The sequence below is a fragment of the Sceloporus occidentalis genome, unplaced genomic scaffold, assembly GCF_023333645.1.
Source record: "Sceloporus occidentalis isolate IW3139 unplaced genomic scaffold, rSceOcc1.0.p SCAF_3, whole genome shotgun sequence".
Taxonomy (NCBI): domain Eukaryota; kingdom Metazoa; phylum Chordata; class Lepidosauria; order Squamata; family Phrynosomatidae; genus Sceloporus; species Sceloporus occidentalis.
This window is the reverse complement of record NW_028316983.1, coordinates 79206087-79228755: the sequence shown is the minus strand read 5'-3', so window position 1 is coordinate 79228755 and position 22669 is coordinate 79206087. Positions and strand designations below refer to the sequence as shown.

The window sequence follows — 22669 nt, the reverse complement described above, 5'->3', positions numbered from 1 at the left end:
TCACCATCTTCCAGCCTAACTTCTTTCACAGTGTTACAGTGAACACAATGTTCACAGTTAACAGGCTACTTAGAAAATACGGGTGGGGTGAATAATACGAATGTTGAACCATGTGAGTTGTTAGGGCTTGGCAGGGAAAGATAACTAGTGGTTCCTGTTTCATTTGAACTTAGAGAAGTTTTCTTGGAACTTACATGCTCAGAGCTCTATGTGAACTGAAGCTTTCTCATCATTTTTTGTGGGGGGGGGGGGCGGAATATGATATTGCGAAATCATAAGGTTTGCTTTATCACTTTGAAGTACATGAGACAGATTCAATTCATATGGTGCTGTCTTCATTGAAGGCTCCCTAGCCATACAAGAACTAATAGATTCACATTTTTTGAGATGTGTCTTTATTTTTTCACAACAAAGCTATAGTAAAATGTGATTGCAGAATGAGCTAGTAATAGTGTAGGGCTGAAATGTTAGGCTTCTTCGAGTTTAACAAACATATAAAAATTCTTGGCTACATTGTTATCCTATTTTTCTATACCTAGGTTCACTAAAAATAATGTAAAGCTGGAATATAAATAATATTTTAAAAAACAAATTAACAATAACAAAGCAACATGAAATGAATTATTAATTGTATGCCCACACAACAAAAATACTTGAAAGTCAGCATGAATCTGGAAAGTTTAACTGTTCTTCTTCTGAACTATATATTATTGGTCACTATGTTTTTAAATATAGCATCCAGTGGTGTCATGCATTCCATATTTAGAAATCAAGCAGTGTATCATCAGGCTTTCCTAAAGCATCCAGAAAAGAATGTTGCAGTGAGATGTTACCTGAAACTCATAGCCACCCTGATTGTATATGCCACACAGAATCAAATATACTGGAAGAAGAGAGTGGGATGGGAGAAGGAAAGTGGCATTACATTTACAATTAACTGGGTTTTTCTTTAAACATGAGCCTTTGAGAATATAAACCCACTGCTTCAGATTCAGAACAGAATGATAGTAAGGCCTCGGGTATAAAGCATAATAATACAGTTACTGGAGTGGAATAGAATCTAATAGGATCCAGAAAGATGCAAATCATGCCCCTTACCCTAAGTTTTCAAAGGATTAGGTGAGTTGATATAGGTCTTTCAGATCTTTATAGTGGTACTGTAAAGTTAGTACTGATGTGTGAAAACAAACCTGCTTACCAAAAGTTCAAAACTCTCTTGGACTATTCCTTTTGTTACATGTGCAGTAGCAAGAACTATTGGATTAATGTATGCAGTATGCCATGAAACCATTGTCTTTGTTTATACCTCTGCTAGTTATTCAGTTCTGCAGTCTCCCTTTTTAGTCTTCTTTTGTAATTTCCATGGCCACAACCTGTGAACCTCTTACTCCATGTCCCAGAAGGTTGAATTTTGCAAGTAGTTTTTGGATATTGCCATATCTAATGTTAAATTTGTGTCCGTTTATCCTCTTGTGTAGAGACTGTCCTGTTTGTCCAATGCAGAGTGGTATTGCTAGTATAGGATAAGTGAGTATATGGAAAAATGAGTATATGCACCTCTGATATTGTGAGTGATGTCATTGGCCCCTGTAATATTGCTCCCACAATAGATGTGAAGACAGAGTTGGTGGCAGGGTCGTGTCCCTGTATTACATCTATGTTATGTATCCTGTTGTAAGTGAATAGTTTAAGATTTGGAGGCTGTCTGTAGCCTGATAAAGGTCTGCTTGCCAGAGCTTGCGAGAGGTCTATTACAGTGGGCCCTTCCGGATCCCCTCGCATAAGGGGAATTCCTTGTATGCTCGTGCCCCATCTTCAGGATATGTGTATAAGGTGTATATGAAACATAAAATAAATTTAATGTTTAGGCTTGGGTCTCGTCTCCAAGATATCACCTTATATATGTGTGAACTTTCCAAAATCTGAAAAACTCCACAATCCAAAGCACATCTGGTCCCAAGCATTTCACATAGTACATAACCTGTACTACAACTTCTGGCAAAGTCAGCTGACTTTGACTTTGATAGCAGTGAAAGTTAACTAGTCTTCTGTAAAGCCCTTGTGCAATAAACTAAGAGAATGTAGTTTAATTTTGAATATGGAGTGGCTGGCATGCTCTCTCTATAACTGAAAACAGAAGTTATGTTGTAAATCTGTTGTGAAAGACATGGGAATGCTATCATAGAGAAAACCTTGCAAACAGAACAAGCTCTCTGAACACTTTTTCAACTAACTTTAGAAACATCTTAAGAAAATCAGGACTGAGAGAACTCAGTCTTGCTCTTGGGATTTAAAAGCAAATGTCAGTTAGTAGATTGCATGAGGGGAGATACTTTGTATTGGTAGATCATGATAATCTTTATTTACAGAGTCGTGGTAATATCAAGTTAGTTTAAAATATCGCTTATTCACCCTTATTATCCCTTTGTTATACATTTAATACTGAAAATGCTAAACTTTCCTAATATAGGCTGAGTACTACAGAACAACTTCCTCATTACTAATAAGCCTTATAAAAAGACCTTCTTAGATTTCTTCATAAAACATTAAATTCTTGATTACTTAAAATGACAGGGGCTGATGATATAACAGTTTTGAATTTGGTGTTAGGTGTTTAGATAGAAACAGCAGGCTTAAACAGACACTTTGAATTAGTGAAGCACTTCCTTATGGAAGGTGAACATTTCTTCTATGGTACACTTTTATCCACACAGTTGAAGTGTAGTTTTTTCTTTCAAACCCCCCCCCCCCCAAGCTAAGTAACTAATTTAATACAAGTAACTAGGAAACAATAATCACTGGATCCTGCTCAGTAATTTACAGGCCATCTTTATCCCTGATTCCTTAAGTTATTTTTTCTATAGCTTTTAATTAATTTTTTTTGCCATGAAAATGTCTATTTTAATTTTCTTAAACTATATTTTTCAAAGGTTTTATTGTTTTGGATGAAGGCCCTGGGCAAACCTCCATAAAGGAAATATATACAAATGTAGTCCTGGTGAAAATGGACACAGTGTATGGAAACATATATATTCTGAAGCATTGTTGATGTAAATAATGCATGGATCTAATGTTTTGGAGCTATCACTGAATCTATATAATACTTCAGTGTTTCCTACCTATCATGTAAATGGCTACAGATCTGTATAATACTGTGATCAAAGGCAGAAACCTGCTTGCTATTCCTTGGTCTTAGGTTATTGAAACTTCTGCTCAGTTTAGCCATGACCTCTGTGTGTTTGTGTATGCACTCACACCTTCAGGTTGCCTGTTGACTTATGGTGACCCCATGAATTTAATAGGGTTTTCTTAGGTAAGGAACACTCAGAGGTGGTTTTGCCAGTTCCTTCCTCTGAAAAATATAGCCTACGTCATCTGGTATTTATTGTTGGGCTCCCATCCAAGTACTAACCAGGGCTGATCCTGCCTAGCCTCCAAGATCTGTTACCTTAAAGGCATACCTTAATTTAGGACCATGGTCTGTAGTACCTGGAAATGTAGTTTATTGGTACTACAAAGTCATTATTGGTCTAAATACTAGAGGTCAAGGAAGGGGCAGAAGTCTCCAAAACATTGATAGCAAACAGGATGAGGTTTAATAAACCAGAAAATACTGGGAGAAGAACAAGCCTATCAGGTTGAGGAATCTGTCCTGGGCAAGAATGGCAAAGGAACTGCCAACTTGACCATAAGCTATTAATGTTCCTTCAGTGAAGTGAAATGAAGGAGCCATTTTAAATCTTTCTTCAATGTTCACACAGCTATATATGAATAGCTACTTGAAGGAGCACCTCCTCCCACACAATCCGCCCCGCACTCTCAGAACATCAGGAAAACATCTATTAGATTGTCCAAGAGTGAGATTGTCAATAACTCACAAGAGATCATATATATCGACAGCACCGACTCTCTGGAATAATCTTCCTGACGAAATTCGAGTCTGCCCTACTTTGGATACCTTCAAGAAGACATATTTATTTCTCTGTAGTCACTATTTTTGGTAGAAATGCATTTTATTTACTGATAGATTATATATATATATATATATATATATATATACACACATACACAAACAAACTGAATGTAATTATATTCTTGATGTACACCGCTTTGATAATTGGAAAAGTGGTATATAAATAAAGTTTTATTATTATTATTATTATTATTATATATGGTCTGGAAAGCATTATAGTGAAGAATATTACTGCATTGCATCTTCATAGTGTATTATTTGAAACATCATTCTTGGAACTGACAATTGAAAATACAGTAATAAAACGACAAAACTATTAGTGTAGCATATAGAAACGAATGTATAAAGGTCGCTAGGACAGTAGAAAATACACAGATATAGCAAATTCCAAAACGGAGCAGTTCCAGTGTTTGGTAGTTCAAAAAAGTGGCCTTAATTTTGCATTGAACTGGGAGATATACAAATGGGAGGGGAAACACCTGTGATAGTTGAAAATGCAGAGCTAACCCTAATAAATTGGTATGATTTTCTAGTTGCAAAATGAAAATATGGTATCCAGTTATGAAAGGTTTACAGGAATGCAACTGTGGCTTTGCTCCTTTATATTACTTGATAACATAGAATAAAGTCAAAGTTATTGAGTTATGGTGTTTCTAAGTTGTTTTTACATTAATAATCATATGTTAATCACAACACAAAAAACACAAATACTGCTTAATTCTGTATTCATTTTTGTTGCTGTTTTATCCTTACACATCAGCTTGGATTTTCACTGAAATTTTGTATGTACTTCTTAATAGTGAATACCCAATGATAGGTTCGCCGTAGGGTCACCTTAAGTCAGAAATGACTTGAAGGCACACAACAACAACATTAATAGTGTTGAAAGGCACAGATTTATTTAGTTAGTTGCAGAGAAGGATGACAAGTAGCGAGTTTTTTAAAATAAAAATTGAAGGAAATAAAGTTTAAACATCTTGGATGTGGCTAATTAGTGAAGTTGACCAATATCTATGGGGTGCTTGACAAAGCTATGCTGGCTTGTTAAGGGGGGAGAGATACTTTCCAAAGAGAATCAAGAGACAGCAAGGATAACGAGGGAATATTTTGGGGGGAAATGCACAAGCTGAATACCAAAGAGAATTTAAGCAAAGACTTTTACTATGTTTAACAGAAGTCCTTCCCCAGCATATACCGTATTTTCCGGCGTATAAGACGACTGGGTGTGTAAGACGACCCCCACCTTTTCCAGGTAAAATATAGAGTTTGGGATATACTCGCCGTATAAGACTACCCCTCTTCCAACGCAAACCAAATAAAAATTAAAAAAACCATCAGATTTGATTTCAATATGGTAATTTTAATTCAAATGCTTATGGCATGCAGGTACTTAGCAGGAAACCTGGTTGTATACAAAGCCTGCTTGGATTGGTCAGCTCTCCCTGCCTGCCCAGCCCTCCCTGTCTCCAAGACTATCAGAGCCGTAGCTGCTTTCATACGATCACCGCGTACAGCGGGGATGTGGCCGTGGACGTTTTTGAGTTCCCCACCAACATATGCGGCGACCGCAGATTGTCCAGTCCAACTCGGAAGTTTCAGCACCTGCCCTATAAGACGACCCCCAACTTTTGAGATGATTTTCCTGGGTTAAAAAGTAGTCTTATACGCCAGAAAATACAGTATTTCAAGTTTTAATTGGAAGAAACAAGAGTTTGATTTGTTTTGTATTTCAATGATTGATAAATGGCTTTTGGAGCTGGTGACCTGCACTATTTTAAAAATGTTAGTTGTGCTTGGACAGGACTTGTGTGAAAGGCAAGTTAGTGGTTGTTAAGTACTTGAGGCTTGGAGGTGAGTGTATTCGGCCTTCCACCTATGCTTTCCTGAGAGGATGGCAAAGGCAAACACCCTCTGAACACATCTTGTGAAGAAGACCCAGAGTCTGCTCCAGCCAGAAGTGGGTCTGAACCCCACCGACCACATGGCCTGCTCCCAAGTTGAGCTGTGCTTGCTGGGACTGACCGGTGCTTCCAGGAGCCAGATTATCCCAACTCCTTTTGGACTGGAGTGCAGCCGCAGCATGGCTTCCTGCTGCTTTGGAGATGTGTGTCCTCTAATTTACATGCCTCCAAAGTGGCCAGAAGCAGCTTCTTTCTGCCTGTGTGTTTCTGCCTAGTAATAGGGGCACATTAGGATTGCCATAAGTCAGAAATTATTTGAAGGCACACAACATAATAATAATGTAGCTGTTGTGAGAAGATGGTGGAATTATCATGTCTCTGGAAAAGCTCATCTCAGTGAGAGATGAATAGTCAGTGGGGGAAGGGGATTTGGTATGTGAACTGCTATGAATGGTTGTGTATGGTATCCAGGTAAACATTCATGTGCAGTGGGATCAGGGGCTCTGAGCAGGCAGGTGGACTTGGCAGACCTCCAAGTACAGTTTTTAGGTGGTTGTGTAGTGGTAGGACTCTCTTACATGGCTTTATGGTTTGAACCATGGACCTGTTAGACCTGCATAGGAATCTGTGAAATCAGTGACGGATGTCAGAAGTTGTCATTATGATTTGGCTGCTTACTGACACTTTTTAGAGTGTACTTTTGGTTGCTTTTGCCTTTAAAAAATAGTAACTGATCTCATCCTTTTTTGTTTGAGAGTTAAAATATTTCTTTTTCTGAAACTTTTACTAAACGTATACTGCAGACTTCAGCTGTTCTGTCTGTATGAGAACAAGAGAGTACAAGAGAAATTTACTGATTGTCCTATTGGCCGTTATGATTTTTATAATAAAATGGGTTACTTGCCAGAGAAAACAGATGTTAGATGTTCTTCCAGGCTTTCCCATTGCACGGAAAATGTGACTTGCATTTGTTGTTCAGATGTTAAAGTGGAAATGATAATTCTACTCATCTTGCATATGTAGAGGCTGCTTTGGAATTTTAAAGTTGTGTTGGTACAGGATGTGAACTACAATATGTTTCTGTTCAAAAGTAACAGCAGATATGGTACGCAGCTTGGAAGAAATATTTTGAATAACAATTCCCAGAATTCCCTAGCCAAAATGAATGTTGGATGTTATATCCCCAAGCTCTGGTTTGGCTTAGTAATGTACTTTAACAAAATGATATTGCTGTAGTTGAATCAATATATGAAGTTACACATTCCTCTTTTGGAGTAGAGACTAAGTTGAGAACATAGGTATAATGGTTCAGTATGGCAGCAATGGTTTAACAGAATTGTTCCCCATTCCTGATATTCTTGACTATTTAAATTGCTGGTGGCAATAGTTAATAATCTTGGCAATCTTATAATAACACAATGCAATAGTCTTGGCAGTCTTAATAATCTTGGCAGCACTGGATAACTTGAGTCCATGTTATAGTAGCAGTTCCAAGTTATTATGAATAGTGTTTCCTAATTTTGCATTATATATTCAGATGCTAATGCTATCTTGCCACAACATTTAAAAATAATCATCAATGACAGGAAATTCTAGTTTTCAGGAATGGACTATCTGCATAGATCACTTTTTTGTGAGTCTGGTAATAAGTAATTAAATTGTTTTTGTATAGCAGGGGTTGGAAACCTGTGACCTTTCAGAAGTTGTTGGCCTCCAGCTTCTATCAGGTCCATTTAACATGACCAGTGGTCAAGGATGGTGGTTCCTTTTTTATATACAGTATATGAGTTCAGTGCTCACAGTACAGTACTTCATTGACCTGGGGATAAGCAAACTCTTTTTTTTTTTTGGGGGGGGGGTCAATTTTTTGACTAAAATTTCTAGACTTACACATGAGCATATACAGTAACTGTGTGACAAAAGTCACAACCAGTGTCTCACTCTAACAGAGAATTTTCCTATCTAAGCACCATTGAAATGGAGTAGAAAAAATAAGCTTAAACTAAGTCTGTCTTAATGAATGACACTTCTGTTTCACTCAAATTCTATACCAGAGCATTGACTGCTCTAATCTAAGGATTGAATTCAGCAGCACCATGATAATCACATGCTTTAACATAAACAGCTAAACCTTATATGCAAATTCCACAGAAGTCTTTACAAGCAGAAACAGTCCAGTGGCATTTTAGATTCATACATATAGCATGAATTAAACTGTCATGGACAAAATCTATAAAAGCTCATGTAAAAATACATTTGTGAGTCTCGTTAAGGTTAATAAATCCTATGGATAGTTTAATATCATTTTAGCAATAACTATTTATACATTTTGCCTATGCCATTGTAAATTATTTGTACTGTAATTATTTGTGCTAATTTTTGTAATCCCCCTGGAATTCCAGTTTTGGGGGAAAGACAGGATATAAATGACAATATAATGATGATGATGATGTTTTATTGTAACCCTCTCAATTGAAAGCTCTTGCCACTTAAACTTTCAAATATATTTCCATGTATTTTAGTCAGTTATGCATGTTGTCACTTCCAGAATATGCATATAATTCTACTTTTACACTACTATTTTTGACAACAGAACTTAGAAGCTAATTTATCTGTTCCCTTTTTAATTAAATATCTTATTATTTTCACATTCTTTTGCTTTTATAGCTATCAAGTGCAAATCCTGTGTATGAGAAGTACTATCGTCAGGTAAGTGTGGTTAATTTCCTGTGCATTTACATTTGTATGAAATATTGCCTCCTTCTTCGTTTATTCACGGATAGTCCCTATTTGGAGAGAAAAAAGGATTTCCTTTTATGTTGATAGGCTGTAGAGTGAAGTAAATAATTAGGATGCAGAATTACTTTGGGGATATACTATACTTTCACCCATTATTTAACAGTTCTGTTGATGACATTCATTTTTAATACAAATAATTACTTATGCCAATGCAAATGCATAGCTATTGACTTCAGATAGTTATAGCAAAAGCTAACTGTTCTATTTAATCCACCTCTCACCCCGAACAATAATGTATTTATTCTATTATAAGAAGAATATGCTGTGTTGCATTATAATGACTCCTTGTTGAACTGGATTGAATAAAAGTCCTATCAATAGCTTAAGACGTTGTTTGAATGCATAGTTTAGCTGCACTGACCTTGCTTTCTGCCTGCTAGTATGGAAAGTTTCTCAAATTTGACATAATCATCATAATATGAATAAATATTAGAATGACAAGCTTATTTCCCTTGGATTCTATGGTGTGCACCAGGATCATAATAAAGAGCAGAAGTCTGTTTTGAGTTATTTTCAGTGCAGTGTACAGAGGTTTCTATAGCCTGTATCACTACAGGACTAGCACTGGATCTAGGTCACTTTTTACTTTTGGCAGTCATTGTCATTGTTGCTTTGGTAGAATGGAAATGCCCTTTCACTTAGCTATGAAGCTAAATGGGACTCCCCTGCTTTCTTAAACATTACACAGTCTTCACTGAAATCAAAAGATACTTGACTTCTGTCTTAGAAGTTCACTTGCAGAGGATATAGAGAGTGATATATTATGATAATTGATTACTTCCTTTTAGCACAGCCTGAATGATTTTATGCTGAGGTTGTTGTTTTGTCCCCATTTTTAGATTCTCTTCAGGGATGCTCAAAGTAACATTTGGAAAAAAAGCTTTGAACATGACTTAAGGTCTCTTTCAAAATTACAGCTTACAATCAAACTATCACATGTCTGTAATTAATGGTATCTTTTGGGGAATATAAGCCCTGGTCATTGCAACCATAGGTGAATTTACACTATAGAAAATGATGTGCTTTGACACCACTTTAACTGCCATGACTCCATCCTATAAAATCCTAGGATTTTTAGTTTTTGAGGCTTCAGCACTCTACGGCAGCAATAGCAAAAGGAATCCTGGTTGTGCAAGGAGCCCTGGTAGCACAGTGATTAAATGCCTGTATTGCAGCCACTCATTCAAAACCATAAGATTGCGAGTTCAAGACCAGCAAAAGGGCTCAAGCTTGACTCAGGATTGCATCCTTCCGAGGTCTGACCAAAGCAGAAGAGAATGGCACTATTATTTCTCTTGAGCTATTGATTCAGCCTAGAATCACATTGGCTTTTTTAGCTGCCCCATCATACTGTTGACCCATGCACAGCTTGTGGTCTACTAAGATTTCTAGATCTCTTTCACCTTTAACAAGCCAAGTGTCACCCACCTTGTATCTGTGCATTTCATTTTTTTCCTGCCTAAATGTGATACCTTACATTTCTCCCTGTTAACGTTCATTTTGTTAATTTTGGCCTAGCTCTCTAGTCTGTTAATGTCATTTTAAATTCTGATCCTGTCTTTTGGATATTAGCTACCCCTCCTAAATTAGTATCATCTGTAAATTTGATAAGCATACCTTCTACTCCATCCAAATAAAGATGATGAACACCACTAGGCCCAGGACAGAACCCTGTGGCACCCCACTAATCACTGTTCTCCAGCATGAAGAACAGTGCCTGTACATCCTTTGGGTTTGGCCAGTCAACCAAATATAAATCTACCAAACAGTGACATTTTACTAGCTTGTCTGAAAGAATATCATGGGGGAACTTGTCAAAGGCAAGATACACTACATCCATAGCATTCCCTTCACCTACAAAGTTTGTAGCTCTGTTAAAAAAAAGACCAGATCAGTTTGGCATGACATGTTTCTGAGAAACCCATGTTGCCTTTTAGTGATTACAGCATTCCTTTCTAAGTGCTTACAGTAGACTCTTTCCTAGTATTGATGTCATACGGTATATTAAAAAAATAAATATATTGGAGTGATTTCAACTCCCAAATCCTTGTTTAAGGAGAGAGTCAAAGCTCTCTTGCCTGTCTAGTTATGAGGGATACAGTACTTACTATCACTATTGACCCCTTGGAATCAAGTAGCAAAGCAGGTTGAGGAACTGTCCCCAGGCTGACCTTACTCATCTAGGGGCATAAATAACTATCCCAGTCTTTATGGTATTGAGATAACTATACCACTAACCATCGTACCTTTACCACTAGCCATTGTACCTTTTTGTAATTACTTATGGACAAGTTCACAATCCTGGATGCAGTGTACAGTGCTGTTGAATTATTTACATATCTGTTAATAAATTAAAGCAAAAACTTGATGAAAATAGTTTAAGCTGTAACAGTCCTTTAAAATTATTTTGCAGCTCTTAAAGACTTGCTTTTTAAGAGGTCATCAGTATTATCTCTTACTTTGACAGGTTGATCCTGGTAACTCTGGAAGGGTTTTGGCTTCTGATGCAGCTGTCTTTCTGAAGAAATCAGGACTGACGGATTTGATACTTGGGAAGGTATTGCTTTGTAAGAGGGCAAACTGTCATGTGCTGGACTTGTTAAGAATTAAAATGGTGTTACTTGCCATAAGTGGTATCAGGTGGTTTTCCAGACTTTTGGAGAGTTAGCTAAGGCGCGTTACAGACACGCCGAAGGGGCGTGCTAGGGTTAGGAAGGGGCGTATTAGGGTTGAGAAGGGGCGTCACTTCCTAACGCCCCTCAACCCTAGTACGGGCCGAGTCCGTACAAAATGGTGGTGCCCGTCCACCCGGGGGCCACCATCTTGACGTAGTGGATGCGTTGCACATTGTACGGCGCAAATGACACCGCGAGTGCGCCATTGGCGCCTCGCAGCGTCATAACCGCGCCGCAAAGAGAAGCACCATTTTGGGGCTTCTTTTTGCAGTGTGGAGGAGCCGCACGCTTTGTATGCTGGGGCTCCTCCATGCTGCAAATGGCGGCAGCAGCAGACCGCCTGTTTTGGGCGGTCTGTAATGCACCTAAGATGCTGAGGCCTATACTTACTTATAGGCTTAGCATCTTGGATAGCCTCTTTGTAATGTGGAATAAATCCTAGAGCACATTATCATACTCCTGCCATTGTACACATTGTGCACACTCCTGCCATTCACTTCTTGGAGTGCTTTAATACACTGCATTTCTCCCGCAATTTTTAAGTCTTCCAGTTGTTAAAGGAGTTAATGTCCATGAAAGTAGCTTTCCTTGACAAATACTGTAAGAATGTTTATTTCAGTACTGGATGAAATCATTATTCAGAATTGTCACAGTCCAATGAAGAGTTAATAAAATTTCAAATAGTTGAGAGAGAGAACTTTCAGTCTGCTTAGCTCACTGATGGATGGTGGCCAGTACATTTAGTATTTCTGTGAACTGACCAGGAGCTTCAACCAATTGCAGCTGCTTAATGCAGGTATCCAATTTGTTTTCAAACATCTGACATTTTGAAATGTCCCATCAATCCAAGATGAAAATGCATGGGTTAGATTGTGTTGGTATGCTAATAGAGATCTTTGTCTGAATATTCATGTACATGTACATACAAATATTTTATATGGCATGATTGTGGAACCTCCAGCTCTCTGGATTTTGTTGAACTCCAGTTCCTATTCCTCCCAGCCAGCCAGTCCCTCAGCTTGATTACAGTGTATTTTGTACTTGGTTAAGATTGAGCTATGACAAGGGCTGTAACTAAATAATAATAATAATAAATTTTATTTGTATACCGCTTTTCCACAGATCAAAGCGGTTTACAACCGTAGAAAACCATTACAACCATAAAAAACCATTACAAAACATCTCTAGATAAAAACCAATTATACAAAATTTAATACACAGTCATACAGCAAGGTAAGGCAGGGAATCAATGGCTTCAACATACACAACTTCATTTATCAGGGGGGAAGGCTTGACAAAAAGGAAGGTTTTAAGCCTTTTTTAAAATGTTCCTTCTTCTTTAGTGAAAACTGAGTACTAATATTGCTTCACATGCTTTCTCCATCAAATTGTGTTTAGGTTTGGGACCTTGCTGACACAGATGGCAAAGGTGTCTTAAACAAACAGGTAAAAATGTGAATTCTTTAATATGGTCAATGAATCTCAAGGGTATAAGAGGGCATTTTTTACAATATATGATGAATTAATATGGTTACATATTGGTCTTGTCAGTAGCAAGATAGTCTTTGAATTTTGTGTTAATCTACACAGAGATGCATGTTTGCTGCTTTCCATCTATCATTTTTCCATTCAGTAATTCCTGAAACAGTGTGGTGTATGTATATTTCCAGGAGTAGAAAGAGTACTGAAAAGCACAAGAGTGTGTGTGTGTGTGTGTGTGTGTGTGTATAAAAAGCAGAAAATAGAAAGGAGGCAAGCCCCACGTGTTGCTAGATGGTCAACTGTTCATTCTTTTAAAAAGCTCTATGTATTTTGGCCTATACAGAAGCATATCTTCAGATCCAGATCCTCATTCAGACCTAATGGAATCAAAGAGTTGGATTTTAGAATCCATTCCACCTCTTTTATTCCTTCAAAACATTTTCATTATTATTTTAAAAATTCTGTTACCCCCCCACCCTTCTATTTTTCCCCCAAAATTTTAAAATTTCACTATTCTTCATTTTATAGGTCTTGGTGTCTTTCCACATAAAAGTTTCTTAAATGCATATTCAGTGCATTCAAATCCCTTGTAGAACTGTTACAAAACAAGAGATATCGCAAACTAATCACCAACACTGTTCTCTTACATCAACTATATGAGGATCTGGATTTACAATCCTTAATATAAAAACATTATAGAATAGCTATAACAGAATATAACTAGCTGAGCAATTGCTCTAATAGATTGCATCAAATGTCCATGTGACTGATTTGAGCACATATTATTGGTTCTGCCTAGTAAGGATTTATCTGGAATATGTATAAATAACAAACCCAGTAGACTCTGTCTTGCTAATACTTTTCCTGCCCTTTGGAGAGTATTGTGAACAGCATCCAGTGATATTTTTTAACAGTATGTATGTTTTTGAGATGAAAAATAATGCAATTTTATATGTATTTAGCATAGTCCTATATTTTCTAATATTTATATTTTGGCTTTCTATTTATTCTCTAAAGAAGGCCTGCTTCTGTATGGACTGAAACACATAGGGTTTTTTAAAAGAATAATCAGTTGATCCTCTAGCAACACATGGATCTTGTCTACTTTGTTTTGCTTATATCTGCAGGAACCTACAAACATTGTTTCTCATGTTACTAAGGCAAGGACATGGAGTGGTTTATAAACTGAGGGATGAAGAAGGATGTGAACGTTTTTTGTCTCCATCATGCAAGAAGGAAACTGAGCACAGCACAGGCAGGAAGTAAAGCTTTCCTCTCCAACTTCTTATTCCACAGTAGCATCAGACCCTCTTTGCTTCTCCACCAGATACCTGTGGCAGCTTCATAGTTCTGATAGAAGATAAAAAATGTTGCAGGAAATAATGCTGTAATCTCTTCTGGTTATGACAGCTGTCCCCTGTTTGCTCGCCATAACAGGCTGAGTAATTTCATTTGTTGTGAAATTAAGGCCCGGGACAGACGGTCTTGAAATGCTGTGCTGCCGCTGATTCTAGGGTTAGGGACCGCGCACCAACTGCACAGTCCCTAACCCTAGCACGTGATGGTGGCGGCCTAATGGTGGTGTCCCATCTACATGGGTGCCACCATCTTGACGTAAGCGACGCACAGCATATACACGTTGCTGCGCGCCGCTTACGTCACAAGTATGCCATAGGCATGACGTCCACCCAGCGACCCAAAAAGAACCTGATTTTTCCAGGTTCTTTTTGAGGCGGAGGAACGCCCGGCAGTTTGGCTGCTGCGGCGTCCCTCCATGGGAAATCAGGCTGCCGCCAGCCCAGACATTCCCAGATGTATGTACCGGGCCAGAGTTATTCAATTATATAGATAATATTTTCTTGATACAGAAACTTTTTTTAAATGTACCTTACAAGCTACAGTTAACTGCTAATGGAAAATAAATCACTTAGAAATTTAGAGAGCACTGGTTTGGGGAAGACTGCATTTAGTGTCTTGGACAGCTGAGAATACTTAGGCTGCAGGGTAGGCAACCTGACATATATAGTGTAATATCTTCAGAATAAAAGAGAAGTTGCAGTGATAGAAAGTTGCACAACACATTTTTATAATCCTCTCAGCTAAACCTTTTGAAAAATGTGCAATATTTCTAATGGAATTAGAATGCAAGAGAATGCATAACCAAGACATAATGTCCTTTTGGTTTCATTAGCTTTATGTGTGTCCCCTCCCATGCTGCTGAACAATTATACATTTTAAATACTGTTTAGAGAACCATGTCAAGTTGCTTTGTGATACTTGATTTTCTTTAAAAAATATTTCTTCAAAATATAGTATATGTCAAGAGTTTGCATCACATATACAGTATAAAGTGTGTAAGGGGAATATATTGGATTGAAACGTGGATATTTATTTGATGCAGTGTGCTTTTGGCTTTAAAAAATCATTTTTTCTGGGATTAAAATGGTTCTAATTTCTTTCTCCTCCATAGGAATTTTTTGTGGCTTTACGACTTGTAGCCTGTGCACAGAATGGATTGGATGTTTCATTGAGTAGTCTTAATTTGCCTGTTCCTCCACCTAGATTTGTAAGACATATTTTAAATTTTTTAGTTTAAGTACTTATGTAGTATGCTTGCAGAATAAATCATATAAAAGTTGGCTCACTGGAGGAGATCCATCTTAAGTGCCTTCTTAAAGGCATCTACAGTGGTAATAAGATGGATCTCTTCTTGTAAGCTATTTATAGTATTTGTTTACACTCAATACATGAAGATTTTTAAGTTTTAAGATTTTAAAACTGTATTCATTTTTTTCCTATACGTATAGAATGAAAGAGACATACAGACATCACTGTTCAATAAACTTTAGTTGCCAATGATATTAATAGTATTAGGAATATGCTATTCAAATGTGGCAGTTATTAACACAGTACAGTCAGCTCTCCACATACGCAGAGATTAGGGGAATCAGACCCCTGCAAAGTGGAAAAGCAGTGAATAACTCCCCCCATGCAGAAGCCAGTTAAAGGGAGGGGTGGGCAGGGTAAGAGGAGCAGGAGTACACTCTCCTTTCCTCCCCTTCCCTCCTGTCCCTCTACTTGGCTCCCCACCCCTTTCCCAGCTGGATTGCTTATTATTTTTTTCCTTAACAAATACAAGACTGGAAATTGTTTCCAATTAGAAGCCAGGCAATTTGTCCACTGGATGATGATGCAAAAGGACCTAGGACACATTACTAATGAAAAAGCTCTTATACAACATGATGGTAACAAAAGGAGATAGCATAAAAGACCCCTTTGAAGAAAAATGGCTTCCTTTCACTGACTATATCAAGAATGTAAAACATCACCAATATGCCATTTACGATCCTGACCGAGAACTTTGTTAACTGAATAGAGTATCTCCGTTTATGTACAACTGAGTAGATTTGTTAAGGTATGTAATTTTAAATTAAAAATTAAAAAAAGAAAAATTAAAAGTAACTGAAAATAAGAAATATATACAATTACAATGTTAATATATAGCCTTAATTTCGTCACCAAATCTACATGTATCACAGTGAATAAAATGACCAATGGAAAATTATGTATTTTTATTTATTTATTGCACTTATATCCCACCTTTCACCAAAAATGGGATCCAGTGTTGCTTGAATTATACCAAATTATATTGGATGATTAAAGAAGAATGGTACAAAAGTAAAGCAATTATTTGATTTTGCACTATTCTTTTTGAATAACCTTGTACTTGTCATTCCTATTTAAAAATAATGGTAAATAGGTCCTATAGAAAGTTCACATTTGTTTCCACCCTTCTCTCATCTTTTGCTTTTGCTATTTGTGCTCCATATCATACTTTTAGTAAAGTGCTTAGATATTTGATAATTTACATGCAATAAGAATTTTTCTGTTATTAACAAGTTCCAAGCTAGCTTTTAGAGCTTAACTTGAATTACGTGTTCCAGGTATCTGGCAACATAAACAATGGATCCTAGGGTATGCATATCCCATCCTTTAAACTAATTGTTCATCCAGTTTAATTTTTTTTAATTTTTCTCCCTCACCCCAAGTGCAAGCCTGCTAACTTTGTGTCAAATTAGTATTTAACTTGAGCATTTCTCTAATATTAATTTGATTTGACCTTTCTTGCTGAATGAAGCTAAACCAGCTACCAAAAGTACATTGCAGGTTGATTATCCCTTATCCTAAATGCTTGGGACCAGAAGCATTTAGGAGTTGGGATTGTTTCTGATTTTGGAACATACAAGTAGTGTAGTGTGCACCTGTATTTACAAGACTGGAGAGAGAGACAAGGATCTGTGAAATGGGGGAGGTGTGGATTTCCTCACAGCACTATGCTTGAATTCCTTCCATTTCACAAATCCTCAGATCCTTTGCATCTTTGCTGCCAGCCAGTTACATTCATTTTGAGGTGATGGCTACCATGCATCTGTCATGATTTTTCTCTTTCCAGCCTTGCATCTTGCTCACTTGCTACTTGTGTTGTGTATGAGATATGAGGCTGGAGACAGACTGAGAATCTGAAAGACGAACAAGCAGGAGCTCCACAGCTGCTGCCTGAAAGGCAGAAGTAGACAGTTGGTGACAAAAAGTTTCAGTTTTTGGAAGATTTCGGATTTCTGTATTAGGGATGCTCAACCTGTAATTATAATTTTATTTTCTATACAGATGAGGAAGCTAGACAGGCCACTAGTGAAAACATGCCATATATACTCAACTATAAGTTGAAAAATTTATGCCCCAAAATTGACCCTAAAATCCTGGTTCGACTTATATATGGCTCAATACAGTAATACAGCTAAGAAAGGTCATGATACAAGCAGAGTTTAGATAATAAATCTTTCCCTGAAATGTTTCTGTCTTAACTTGACATCCTTGATTACTTATTATTAACCAAAACTGGAATGATCATAAGTGTCATAATAGTCATTTGTTGAACGTTGGTGTTCTTTGATTTGAATTAAAACTAAATGTATAAACAAGAAGAATTAACAGTCTCTTGAGGACTACACTGCTTCTGTTCTTTTCATGAATCATTTTTCTACATAGGGATACATAAGCTTTCCTCACTTTTTTCCCTAAATGGTTTCTTTTCCGATGTTTCTTGAGCTTAAGATGTGGGTGGAATTAATTTTTTTATGTGAGGTTTGATGCAATTCCCTTTTCAAAAGCCCATTCAGCCCTCTCAGTTATATAATAGGACAGAGGAGCCAGGGCCCTTTCACATTGCACAATTATAGTGCTATTATTCCACTTTAGCTGCCACAGTACCATCTTATGGAATCTTAGAGTTTGAAGTCCGGTGAGGCACTGGAGCACTCTGGCTGAGAATTCTAAATGCCTCTCGTTTCCATAGGACAAACCATGACAGTTAAAGTGGAATAATATTGCTATAATTCTATAATGTGAATTGGCTGAGGTGTCATGTGGGCTGTATTTGATTTACTGTAAAACTGTTCCATCTGGCTTCAGACAAACCATTCTTTAGTATTTTGTGGGGTTTTCAAGCTATGTGGCCATGTTCTGGAAGAGTTTATTCCTGATGTTTCGCCAGCATCTATGGCTGGCATCTTGAGACAACCTTTCTTTCTCTCAGAAAGGAAGGGACAAGAGAGAGCTTTGCTCTTCTCTCCTCTCCATTAATATTTAATAATAATAATAATAATAATAATAATAATAAAATATATTTATATTTCACGCTTCTCCCTTCAGATCGAAGCGGGATTACAGCAGTAAAAACAACTTAAAATACATACATAATTCAAAAACGTCAAGCAAAGAAATAAAAATAAAAGGGAAAAGGAGAGAGTTGTTACAGTGTTGCTCAGTCATAAGGATCAAGTCATATATTCAGATGTACAAATGAGATTAGAGGAGATCAGATGGATAGGTTCGCCGGAAGAGATCTGTCTTCAGTGTCTTTTTGAAGGCTTCCAAGGAAGTGATATGACGGGCCTTTTCTGGTAAATTGTTCCAAAGTCTAGGGGCCATCACAGAAAATGTTCTACAAGAGGTAGTTTTTAACCTGTTTTTGGGGTGTTCCAATATTTTTGTGCAAGATGTTCTAAGAGTGCAGGGCGGATTATGTAGGGAGAGGCATTCCCTTAAGTAACTCGGGCCCAGGCCATGTAGGGCTTTATAGGTAATAACTGACACTTTGTATTGCGCCTGGAAGCTAATCGGCAGCCAATGTAGAGATTTTAACACCGGTGTAATATGCTCTGATCTCGGTGTCTTGGTGATCAGTCTGGCTGCAGCATTCTGAATCAGTTGGAGCTTCCAAACTTGGAAGAAAGGTAGCCCCATATAGAGCGCATTACAGAAATCTAAACAAGAGGTTACCAGTGCATGTACTACTGTTTCAAGGTACCCCTGAGCCAGGAACGGACACAGTTGGCGTATCAGCTGTAGCTGATACCATGCACTCCTGGCTATTACTCTGTGTGTTGTTTCAAAATCAATGCAACTTGATTATTTTATATCCTGCTTTTCTCCTAAATGGGTATATGCTATTATCTTATATTTTGCATGGAATTATTTCTCCTAAATGGGTATATGCTATTATCTTATATTTTGCATGGAATTATAAAATATCAATCATATGATGTTATAGAATGATTTCAGAGATAATTTAAGAGGTCTTAGTTTATAGCAAATACATGCTGTTTAATGGAAGGATGATTATACCATTTAGGCACTCTGTTTTTAATTACATGTGGTGAGAATGAATGATGAATTTGAACATAACCAGAACTGGATGACAATTAACAAATAAAATAAGGAAAGTTTCTTTTAATTTAAATTTCTTTTAAATTCTCCTTTCCATCAGAATGATTCCACTAGTCCTTTACTATCTGGGGGAGTGCCAGCTGATATCCCGTGGGCTGTTAAGGTAAGTGAATTGTAACTTTTGCTGAAGTGAACGGTTCCTAAAATGGGTCTCAACACATCCCTACTAAACTGGTTTGTATTGGGGATGACCCACTGAGACCACTCTTTGCATTGCCCATTTTAAGAATAATAGTCAATTCTTCCTCGTAGTTGTGATTTGGCTTGGTTGAGTGATTGTTGATGGGCATAGAATGCACATCTGTTTCTCATACTTTGGGTATTTATTGACATTTTTGAAAATTGGGTGTGACTTTCTTGCTTCTTGCACTTGTTAGATATTTGTATGTTATTTGTTTTGGGGTTTTTTGTTGCTTTGAAGTATGTGCTAGTAGTCTGTGAAGCATAGATGGTATCAGTTACTTCTGAACAAAATTGGAAAAATGACTTTTGTCTGTAAGAGTTTTTAGTTATGCCTCTTGGTTTCTGTTGCTACATCTTTCTCCTATGCCTTTCATCAGTGTTCTGCTGCCAAAATAATTCTCTTCATTTGTTATTCTGGCCATGTAATGTGCCTCCCTAAAGCCTTGCACTGTTTCATATCTAGTCCAAGATCTAGCAGAAATTCCTTTTCCTAAGAATTAAATTCCTGTCATGGTTGTGCCATCATATGTCTCTGCTCTTACAACCTAGGATGTTCATGCCAGTGGTCTTTTTTCTTGAAACTACATTCCAGAATGATTGTACTGACTGGCACATGCATTTTCTAGCTATGGCTCATTCATGGCACTGTGATCGATGTGCATTTGTTTGAGAAGTTTAATTTTTTGCTTTTACCAATGTTCTTAATTAAGTACTTTGTCTTAATATTATTTCTGCAACCAGGTAGAAGACAAGGCCAAGTATGATGCTATCTTTGACAGCCTGATCCCAGTAAATGGATTATTGTCAGGTGATAAAGTGAAACCTGTTCTGCTAAACTCCAAACTGCCAGTTGATGTCTTGGGAAGGGTAAGAATGGCAGGCTTTGTAGCAATGCAGAAGTATATATTGTAAAATTGAAATATATATTTCTACTTAATATATATTTAAATTTTTAACAAACAAGTCTTAAAATGAGTAGCACATCTCTAATGTGATTGGCAGGACTGTGATGATACAGTCTGAGTGATCATACATGCCTTTCAGTACAGTGGGCCCTCTCCTTACGCTGGGGATCCGTTCCAGACCCCCCTGCGTAAGGGAAAATCCATGTATGTTTGTGCCCCATAGAAAATAATGGGGCGCGTGCACACGGCTGCAGTGCAGCACACACACAGGCGTGCACACCATTGTTTTTATTGATGTGCAGCTTCCCCGTAAGCAGGAAGCCACATATAGTGCATTCGCATATGGCGTTGGCGCACTGTACTAGTAGCAGCCAGTACGTAGCTGATAATCAGTTGTTGAGGATTAGCAAAGGGCAACATTTCAATTGGAGGGTGGTATACACAGAGGCAGGAAAAAACAGCTTGGTCCTGCTTTTTCCAAAAGTGGGTTGAAACCTCACTGCCCACAAGTTGAGCCAAATATGCACTGCCCAACCACATGGCGAGGTGTCAAGCGGTGGCTAGGTAATTTTTATTGTTGCCTTCCCATCATACATGTACAATGCTGCTAAAACACACTGCCTGAGACCTCCCAGTACCTCCCACATCTGCCCAGATGCCATCCCATTGCATAACCACCCCTTTGATTGGTCACACATGTGATGCTCTGCCAGTAGAGGACATTGGTGCATCGGTGTGCAAGTGATACATTGGCAAAGCACAATCATGGAGGCCTCCCGTGCATGGAGGCCCACCTTTCACCCCTTGCCCCCCTGTTGGACAGTCTGGTTTGTGTATGCTGTAATTACATCCATTGGAGTTGTTGCACTTTCATTTCTTTGCTTTGCAACATCCCTGCACTTGTGTCAGTGCACTTATATGCAGGTCTGACGAGGTACATTTTCCCAGCCAAGCTGGAGTATCTCAGCTTTTTTGCTCCAGTTTTTAGCTTCCAGCACAGCGTCATTTAGGTTACCACACTTTAGAGGTGTGCATCGTATAAACCCCCTGCCTTCAAAGTAGTTTCCATCCACTTTATTTTGCCTGACTGTTTCATCCCATAGTTCATCTAAAATAAAGTCAGATTTATAAAGGCACCTATTTTTTATTGTGACGAAAGAAGGGTGGAATATTCTGTTTCTGCTGACTGTGTATGTTTTGGTTAGGTTTGGGAGCTAAGTGACATTGATCATGATGGAATGTTGGATCGGGATGAATTTGCAGTTGTAAGTATCCATGTATTTATTTATTTATTGTCACTTACAAAGTGTTAACTGTATTTACTGAAGTTAAGGGGGGGATAGCTACGCTATGTCACTATATACAATATATTTTGCAAGGTAGCGTAAATCCAGATACTCAGGCTTAAAAACTGAACTGATACCTTGCATCCAGGTGATTGGAAGAGTGCAGAAGCCAGGCTCATCTCCATATGTCCTGCAGTATGAGACCCTCCATGCTTGAGTCACAACCCCAGAATCTTTTTTATTGTTAGGGTTTTGCTCTGGGAAGATAGGAAGTAGAAGAGGATTCATTGTGGCTGTCAGCATCTGCAAATGTTGGTGTAAAAAGAGCAATTAGAATAGGTTGGGTTATTCTATGTCCTGTTACCCCCATCTCCCTTTTTCTTATACTTCACATAGTGTAACCACTATCACAGACTGCAGGAACTAACAGTACAAAAATGTGCTCATCTCTTAGCTGTGTAACATTAATATGCAATCCCCAAGTATATATGTATCAACATATTCCCAGTACTATTCTCATTGAAAGGGAGAGTAAAGTATGCGTACCAAAGGCATTTCTTTTTTCTTTTCTTTTCTTCTTTCTTTTTTTGATCAAATAGCTTGTGAAACTCTCAGGATGCATTTTAAACCTGTTTTAAAATTATTTGGCTGGTAGATCTAATAAAAGACAAATGGT

At 37.7% G+C, this 22669-nt stretch overlaps 1 protein-coding gene across 3 annotated transcripts in view; it reads left to right on the top strand.

The window, feature by feature from the left end:
• The window catches only part of EPS15 (epidermal growth factor receptor pathway substrate 15), a 73815-nt gene that overhangs the window by 6000 nt on the left and 45146 nt on the right, over positions 1-22669 (top strand). For 2 of the 3 annotated variants that reach the window (XM_089515121.1, XM_089515123.1), the window contains exons 2-8: positions 8542-8583; positions 11141-11230; positions 12747-12794; positions 15301-15396; positions 19660-19722; positions 20544-20669; positions 21913-21972. In XM_089515121.1, the coding sequence (XP_089371247.1) occupies positions 8542-8583; positions 11141-11230; positions 12747-12794; positions 15301-15396; positions 19660-19722; positions 20544-20669; positions 21913-21972 (525 nt within the window). The remainder of the gene's footprint in view (positions 1-8541; positions 8584-11140; positions 11231-12746; positions 12795-15300; positions 15397-19659; positions 19723-20543; positions 20670-21912; positions 21973-22669) is intronic. The other variant, XM_089515122.1, reaches the window with a different exon arrangement.